We start from the raw sequence: 8,999 nt of genomic DNA, 5'->3' as shown, positions 1-8,999 counted from the left end.
GGCTGGCCACCAGTCCAGGGTGTACCCCGCCTCTCGCCCGAAGACAGCTGGGATAGGCTCCAGCAACCCCCGCAACCCTCGTGAGGAAAAGCGGCAGAAAATGAATGACTGAATGAAATTACGACAACAAAGAACTCTTTGCTACGACTATTTTATTGCTCTGAAAAACAACAAAACAGTAAGTTATATATTCATAATGTTCAACTCTATCATGATGAGCGCAAATGAAAATACTAAGAGTACACTTCTACATTTCAAAAGCAAAATAATGCATGATGCTGCCAAGTGTATACATGTCACTGTCACGTTACCTAAAAAAAAAAAGGAAAATATATTGGCGGGGAAATGTTTACATTTAGAAAATATTTGTCGTCTTTATCATGTTTTGTACAAATGAAAATTATTAGTTACATAATTTGACTGCCTTTTTCCTTAAATGCAATTAAAAGTTACGTCGCTAGAGAAGAAGCCTTAAGAAGCGAAAAGTCGTTTTTAAACTTTTAAAACTTTTTTAACTAGCGTGATTAAAAGTGTCTTATTTTTTTCCGTTTAGTATTCATCAATACCCTCTTCCTCTTCCTCGTCATACTTTCGCTTGAGGGAGTGTTTCTTCTGCTTGCCCCTGTGTCTTCGTTTACTAGCGAAGTCTGGGTCGGCCTCCCTCAGGTGCACCTGCTCGTGGTTCTTCAGGACTCCTGGTACGGAGAAGCCCTTCCCGCACGTGTCGCAGGTCCAGGGCTTCTTGCACGAGTGTGTCCTTTTATGGACGTTGAGATGCGACGCCAGCTTGTACGTCTTCCCGCACACGTCGCAGCTGAACGGGCGCTCGTTGGTGTGCAGGCGGATGTGGACCTTCAGGTTCCCGACTTGTGTGAAGCTTTTCTCGCATATGGAGCAGCGGTACGGTCTCTCTCGGGTGTGGATCCGGAGGTGGACTCTCAGGCAGTACTTGCTGGAGAACTTCTTCTGGCAAACCGGGCAAGGGATCTTGGCTTTCGGGATGTGGTCCTGCTGGTGTCTCTTCAGGTCGGATAAGTACACAAAGGTCTTCCCGCACTGGGAGCAGAGGTACTGGCGGTCCCCGATGTGGTAGCCCATGTGTCTCTTCAGCAGGCTGGGAACCAGGAAACGCTTCCCGCAGCGCTCGCACATGTGCGGACGATCTCTGGTGTGCCAGCGCTCGTGGTTGGTGAGCTTGAACGCGGTGGGGAAGCTCTTGTTGCAGTGCTTGCAGGGGAACGTCATCTGACTGGTGTGGCACTCCATGTGTCTCTTGAAGTAGGTGGACTGCGTGAAGCCCTTGTTGCAGATGTCGCAGTAGAAGGGCTTCTGGCCGCTGTGGGCCAGCATGTGCTTGGTCAGGCTCTGCAGCTTGGCGAAGCATTTGCCGCACTGCCCGCACGCGTACGGGCGCGCCGTGCTGTGAGTCTTCAGGTGGTTGTTGAGGAACGCTTGAGTGCGGAAGCTCTTGCTGCACGACGTGCACATGAAGGGCTTCTCGCCCGTGTGGATGCGCTCGTGGTCCATGAGCTTGGACTGGTACGGGAAGCTCTTGTCGCACATGCTGCAGTGGAACCTGTCGGCCGGAGGCCTGATTTGCTTCTTCCTTCTGATGCTGGGGCGGCTGTAGTCGTCATCGCTCAGTCGGTCCAGAGGAAGCGGCGGCAACGCCGGGAGAGAGATGGTGTTGGTGGCGATCTGCGACACCCACTGATGCAACGTGACTCTCTGTGTCTTTTGGCCGTCTTTTGTCACGGTTGTACTCGGCGAGGCCGGGACCGTTTTGATGGGTACCGGGACCACCCGAAAGGGAATTGATTTCAGGGGGGTTCGTTTCGAAGCTTCTGACGGTGGCGCTTCTGCTGTGGTGGCAGCGGGAAGCTCTTTCGGGGCGCTCCTCTCCCTCTTCTCAAGATGTTCCTCAGAGGACACAGCAGACACAAGATCTGCTGCTTTATCAACAGGGACGCCGTCAGAGTCGTCCGACATGGCGGCCGGTTCGTCGTGATCAGCGAGTGGGGGCAGGCTCACAGGTGGAGGAGTGATCACTACGGTCGGTTTCGGAGGCGGTGTTTCGACGGGTTTGGGTCGGAAGGCGAGGGAGGAGAGGACGCAGTCGCCGACTGAAGATGAGATGGTCGCTGTGGAAAATGGAGACATTTTTGTTCATTAACGTTGATTGGCAGGGGCTGCACGGCGGACTAGTGGTTAGCGCACAGACCTCACAGCTAGGAGACCAGGGTTCAATTCCACCCTCGGCCATCTCTGTGTGGAGTTAGCATGTTCTCCCCGTGCATGCATGGGTTTGTAGTAGTAGTGGTAATGTAGTAGTACACAGTGCACTACACTGCAAAACCGCTGTTCAAGCTCTGCAACCATTCCATCCCGTGGGCAGTGATCAATGATATAATAATCATTATTATATTATTAATTAGCCTATTATTATTACTATCCTCATTATTCTTCTTCTGATTATGACTACTATTACTAGTAGTAGTAGTAGGCTAGTATTAGCCTGCTTATTGGCTTGCTTATTAGCCTCATTTTCTCCAATTACATAAAATTTGTCAAAGATTAAAAATATATATATATAAAATTGATAAAAAAATCAATATAACATTTTTCAGAAATCAATATAAAATTTAAAAAAATCAATAAAAAATATAAAATTATTTAGGAGGGCTTAGGAGGGCTTAAGACTCAATTGTGATAAGCGAATTTCCGCAAAGTAGAATTCAATATTAATGAATATTATATTTAATAATAATGGCATACAAAACCTGCTTACACTCTTCTAAATATGCTTTTAAACATGATGAGAGACCCAAAGACATGAAATAACACCATTATAGTCATGTAGTACCCAATATAGTAGATAGAATCCAAGAAAATAAGACATAGTACAGTAAATAATAATAAAATAATAATAAAAAATAATAAAATAATACTAATAAAATAATAATAATAAAAATAATAATAAAATTAAGAAAAAATAAATAAAATAATAATTAAATAATATAAATAATAATAAAACTAAGAAAAAAATCAATAATAATAAAATAATAATAAAATAATAATAAAAAAATAATAAAATAATACAGTAAAGCAGTTCCGGGTCCCTGCAGTGTCATAGTAACATGTCTTTATATTTTCCCCAAAATGTCTTATATTGTATGCATCTCATACCTTTACCACTAAGGAGACCCTTGGACTGCTGGTACAGGAGGAGGTTCTTCAGGTCGGCACCTTCAGGGATGAAGCCTGCGCACGCTTCCAGCACTGCGGGATCCGATGAGATCATGGCGCTCAGCTGGAGGTCGGAAAAAATGACTCAAGAGATGCTGGAAGGCGACTCGGATGGATGACCGCATGGTGGGAACATACCTGGGAGAGATTGGGAACAGGAAGGAGTTGCTCCAACTTGCAGACCAGACCGGCGGTGAGGGTCTGCATCGCCGTGTCAAACTTGGTGCCGTATTGAACTGGGAACACTTCCTGTGGGTGGAGGAACACTGAGGTTTAGGGACTGGCACCGTTACCATGGACACCAGACATACATTTTCTATAACGCTTCCTCATTACGGTCAAAACCCACACAAGCACGGGTGACAACATGGAAACTCCACATGGAGATCTTCCAATATGAAGCAGATGTGCTGCCTAAATGCTTTATTAATTTCGGCAGACATTAATATTTAATAATACAATGACAGCATTTTTTGTATATCAGTATATCAAATATTATTTGTACAGTACCTACAAATACCTTTATGAAATAATGAATAAGGCTGCACAGCGGTTGAGTGGTTAGCGCGCAGACCTCCCACCTAGGAGACCAGGGTTCAATTCCACCCTCGGCCATCTTTGTGTGGAGTTTGCATGTTGTCCCCGTGCGTGGGTTTTCTCCGGGTACTCCGGTTTCCTCCCACATTCCAAAAACATGCTAGGTTAATTAGCGACTCCAAATTGTCCATAGGTATGAATGTGAGTGTGAATGGTTGTTTGTCTATATGTGCCCTGTGATTGGCTGGCTGGCCACCAGTCCAGGGTGTACCCCGCCTCTCGCCTGAAGACAGCTGGGATAGGCTAAGCGGCAGAAAATGAATGAATGAATAATAAAATTAATAAAAAAAATGTAATTATGGCAAAATGAATAAAAAATGGTTAAAAATACATAAAATATATTATTTAATATTATACCTAACATACAGTATAACCCCGCATAGAAGACCTATGTATAGATATTGGAATATATATACATACACATCAGCTTTCATTATACTGTCCATGTAGCCGTATTAGCTACAGGCTACAACACGCTGTACCTTAAAGAAGTGCTTCCTCTCTGTGGGGCTTTTCAGCAGATTCTGGACCAGCACCATGAAGTTTGTCTGACATTTCTCCACTTCTGTATCCTTTTGTGACAAAAACATTCATTAAAAAGCGCCTCTCCTCTTACCTGACGCTTCATTTTGTCCGAGTCTTACCCCTGCTGGTGTAGCCATCTTCAGCTTGTTGATTAGAGTTTGAATAGCTCGGGCATCTGGTTGGTCGTCCCGTTGGAGCAAATCCAAAATGATCTAATATGAAAATAAATCAGTTATGTCGTACATGGGGTTTTCAAATGATACAGCAGCTTGAGAAAAATAAAGTAAAACAGCTGTATTGAAAACAAAGTATGGGATTATAAAGGAAACATCTACTCACCCTGGCCCTCAAACCCAACACAAGCTGGGCGGTCTGCTTGAAACTCAAAAGTTCCGGGACAGTCTGCGTCACCATGGTGACAAACTCCTCCACCTTCTGGTACTGCTTCACATCCCTCTGCCGGACAACCTGCCACATGTAGGAGTACGTCAACTGCAGAGGGGAAGCCATCAGCTGGAGGGAGGACAGGGGTAGAGACCCTCCGACACCTGGGGGACATCGAAAAATTGAGTCCGTAAATGTATGCCCCATACCAATAGACAGTTTTTGTTTCATACTAGCAATCTTCAGGGTTTTTTTCTTCGCTAAATGTACTGCAAAAAAAGTCAGTAAGGATAATTCATAATGCCGCCTACAGAGAACATACTAACTCCTTATTTCTAAAATCACAAATACTTCAACTTGCTGATATAGTTCATCTTCAAACAGCTAAAATAATGCATAAGGCTAAAAAATAACCAATTAGCTAAAAATGCCATCCAATATGATCTCAGGGAAGAAGTACATTTGAAACACTTCTATGCTAGGACTACGTTAAAAAGCCATAGCATTTCAGTATGTAGAATCAAACTATGGAATGAATTGAGTAAGGACCTCAAACAATGCACAACGATGAGCCAATTCAAGAAAGAATACAAGCAGTTGATGTTTGCTAAATACAAGGATGAAGAGTCTTCAACCAGTCATGATGTGCTATATATATATATATATATCACTATATTGACACTTACTATGGTACCCATTATGTCATTGGATGGTCATATCACCTTGTACTTCGGTACGGGACAAAAATTACAAAATAAAAAAAACAGTAAACGGTATTACGGAAAGCAGGAAGTGAAATAAATTTTAAAAATTCATAAAAAATGTTTTTATGGTTTTTTCCTATTTATTTATTTATTTTTTGAAAAAAATTCTATTAAAATTCTAAAAAAAATGTAAACAAATTTTTTAAAATTATATTAGGAGAGCAGGAAGTGAACAAATGTAACATGGTTACCATGGTAACCATTATGTTATTGTATGGTCATATCACCTTGTACTTTGGTACGTGATAAAAAATAAAATAAAAAAATAGAAATTAATAAAATATATAAAAATTATATTAGGAAAGCAGGAAGTGAACAAACGTAACAGTTACTGATTGTAAAAGTACCAGATGGAGGGGTCGGATTTCAAGCTTTGCTTCTTCCTACTCCTTTTGGACATGTGGAACTGTGAACTGATTATGTGATGCATTCAATTGTAATCTGATGCATGTTCACATGAAATTAAACCATTACCATTACTATGGTGATGCTTTCATGTTCGACTGTACGGATCCACAATCAGTATTGTTCAAAAATTAGGTGAATGGGAATATATTTTTTGGGAAGCCCAGTACACCACAGCCGTTTTTGAGCTCACGGACGGTTTCTGACAATGCACGAATGAAGAAGAAGAGATCAATTCCTTTGGGGACTCCTGCTTTATGGTAATGGTAATGGCCATGTGGGCACGCGCTGTTTCTGCAGCTAAAGCCGGAAGTTGTAATCTCTGCATACAGTCTGCAAAAATAAGGCTCGGATGTGCATGTCTGCGCTTGCGTGTTCAAACGGGAACACGTTGAGCGCCAAACTGCATCCGTTATATATATAATAAGGTTTTTCTTTTTCAGAAAAAAAATAAATGAGTTCGACATGAGCAGCAAAGCTACCACGCAGTTGCCGATCAGCACATCCGGGTGTGCAGCGTTGGATTTGAATCAAGCAAGCGTCTGCATGGTCTTGTTAGCCAGCTTACTCAATTTTACTGACAAATTTGAGTTTAAGGAACATATATGTTCGACTTTCTGGGTTAGTGTGTAGCATAAAACCGGACCATATGGATTCCGCATCCTCTTATTCTATGACAACTGCGCTTGGCGGCAGCTCTTGTTAGCATGCTAGGGTTAGCTTAGCAACTTACCCAGACCGTCGGACCGCCTCTCCATGATGCGCCCACGATCTTCGTTGCAAAACCACAGTATATAATACAATGATTACATATAAAGCTTAAGTTGTGATGTTCACTTAGAAATCGCTCATAAAAACAAAATAATAGTCCTTTTCCCCTCCGTCAAGCCAGGGAGAATAATGGCGACCGTGAGTGGAGGCTTTCCAAAACAAAAGCCCCACTGTTTCCGGCGGAAGTGAGTGTGTAAAATAAAAGCTCAAAATGACGCGTTCAGGTTCACTCGGAAATGTCATTACGACTAAATAAATCACAAGTTAAGGTTAATACAAACAAATGTTTGAGCTTCAAAAGATTGTCCAATTGTTATTATTGCATTTTGTCTGTGGAAAGTAAATATATAAATTTAATTTCTGACGCTTTTCTGCTTGTCTGTAAATTCAAAACACAAAAAGAAGTTCCCAAGACATCAATAAAAACAAAAACAACCATGAAAGTGAGATTCACAATAAACACACACAGTGAATGCACCATTCACGAAGTGACTCAATACAACAGCAGAAGTGAAGATGAATTTATTTAAGTCAGGCACAAATACAACTGATCATACTGACAGCTGTTTCTAATATTTGGAGCCTGTATTGTGGTTGAATAAGCTGAGCAAAATATTAGGAACACCTGTATGTGATGATATAGGCGTTTTTTTTCCCCAAAATAACAAAATAGTACAAAAAGAAAGTGTAACTGTTGTTATATCTCACACTGACATATAAAATGTGTGACGTTTGTGTACCAAAATAACATTTCAACAAAGGTGTTCTTGGAAAGCAGTCATCCCGATATATCAAAAACTGTTATTGAAATATGAATCATCCTCCATCGTTGAGTTGCTGCGGTCTGCGGAGATTCCTCGCGTGTTGATTCATCGAGCTCTGCCGACATCAGTCGTTGTTTGTGAGTGGCATTTCCTCCAGCCTACGGCCACGTCTTTTGTGGCGAGAACAAGCCCCCTCTTATGCTCCTCGCTGAGCTCATGCCGTCCGTCCGTTCGTCCGTCCGTCCTTGTCTGTATCTCCTCTCCACGCTCCTGTCGTCTGTGACACATCTCGGACAAGAGCGCTCACTCTCCGCTGAGTCTCATGACTGAACTGGATTGACTCAGTGAATGAGGCATTAAAAAAAAAATCCACTTCTCTTCACTGTGGTCCAAGAAGAAGAAGACGACGACGAAGAAGCGATAGATCACTCGGGACACAATGGAGGGATTCACATCGCTATCTGTGCCATCTGCTGCTGAGCTTTGATATACAGAGTGGGACTCTTGTTGAATGGCGGTTGTTTGTGAGCAGCTGTTGCCAACAACAAGTGCAAGGGTCGCACACATGTGCGCTCTCATCTCTTAATAATATACACAATGTAGGAATCCTCAGGCTCCTTTGTAGTATACATGAAGACTTTGTCTTTGGGAGTCCATTCTCAAGAAGAGCACATGTAAAGGTGAAAGGTCACCAGATCGTGCTACTCCAAAACAGGCACTGCTCGGCTGTTGCTGTTGCTTTGTGCACGGCGAACAGAAAACTGTTCCAGAACAATCTTTTCCTGTACCGATTCCTCCTCATTCATCCGCTTTCATGCCCCGCAATGGCGTCCTCCCCTGGGAGATTGTTGGCGTCCGTTTGAAGCGGGATAGAGACAGACACACTCGGAATCACGTAACAAGGTGCGGTCAGTTGGACGCTCTCGGCATGGCGCTCTGGTAAATGGCGTCTGGATTTGACCTGAAGTGTGAGAAAGGACGGAAACGGGATAATTAGTTAGGATATGAGAGAACGGACGTCATTAGGTGAGCTAATAGGGGAGCCTCCGAGCGCTGTTGAATATTTGATGAGCGCTTGTTAAGAGGAATTTCCTTTCAAGAAGTGCTCACTTGGACGAGAGTACATCATCATTCAGGCTTTATTGGAGCGGCCTCTAGAGATTTGATGTTGTTAATGGGCAACGTACCACCAAGCTCTATACAGGTTTTTTTTTGTCATATTACATTTTTTACCTGAGGCAATTCCATAGATAATGGTAATGGTTGAATTTCATTTGAACATGCATCAGATTACAATTGAATGCATCACATAATCAGTTCACAGTTCCACATGTCCAAAAGGAGTAGGAAGAAGCAAAGCTTATTAAATCCTACTCCTGCATCTGGTACTTTTACAATCAGTAACTGTTACATTTGTTCACTTCCTGCTTTCCTAATATAATTTTTATATATTTTTTATGTATTTATTTTATTAATTTGTATTTATTTATTTATTTTTTTTATCACGTACCATAGTAACCGTCAATATAGGGATCTATAGCAC

At 42.3% G+C, this 8,999-nt stretch overlaps 2 protein-coding genes across 6 annotated transcripts in view; both read right to left on the bottom strand.

Moving 5' to 3' along the window:
- Positions 1-507: 507 nt before the first annotated feature.
- Positions 508-6,852, bottom strand: LOC131131997 (uncharacterized). The gene is made up of 7 exons (XM_058077104.2): positions 6,655-6,852; positions 4,708-4,916; positions 4,488-4,580; positions 4,326-4,415; positions 3,385-3,495; positions 3,187-3,310; positions 508-2,141 (listed from the first exon to the last, which is right to left on the bottom strand). The coding sequence occupies exons 1-7, from the start codon at positions 6,677-6,679 to the stop codon at positions 550-552; spliced, it is 2,244 nt and encodes a 747-aa protein (XP_057933087.2). The 5' UTR covers positions 6,680-6,852; the 3' UTR covers positions 508-549.
- A 356-nt stretch (positions 6,853-7,208) lies between these two features.
- Positions 7,209-8,999, bottom strand: part of LOC131132393 (kit ligand-like) — a 10,400-nt gene continuing 8,609 nt past the window's right edge. For all 5 annotated transcript variants that reach the window (XM_078799172.1, XM_078799180.1, XM_078799169.1 and 2 more), the window contains one exon: positions 7,209-8,417. In XM_078799172.1, the coding sequence (XP_078655298.1) occupies positions 8,259-8,417 (159 nt within the window). In that variant the 3' untranslated portion in view covers positions 7,209-8,258. The remainder of the gene's footprint in view (positions 8,418-8,999) is intronic.

The sequence above is a fragment of the Doryrhamphus excisus genome, linkage group LG2, assembly GCF_037039965.1.
Source record: "Doryrhamphus excisus strain RoL-2023G ecotype Guam linkage group LG2, RoL_Dexc_Guam_v1.1, whole genome shotgun sequence".
In the NCBI taxonomy this organism is placed as follows: Eukaryota; Metazoa; Chordata; class Actinopteri; order Syngnathiformes; family Syngnathidae; genus Doryrhamphus; species Doryrhamphus excisus.
The sequence above is the reverse complement of the archived record's forward strand: the minus strand, read 5'-3'. Positions and strand labels throughout refer to the sequence as shown.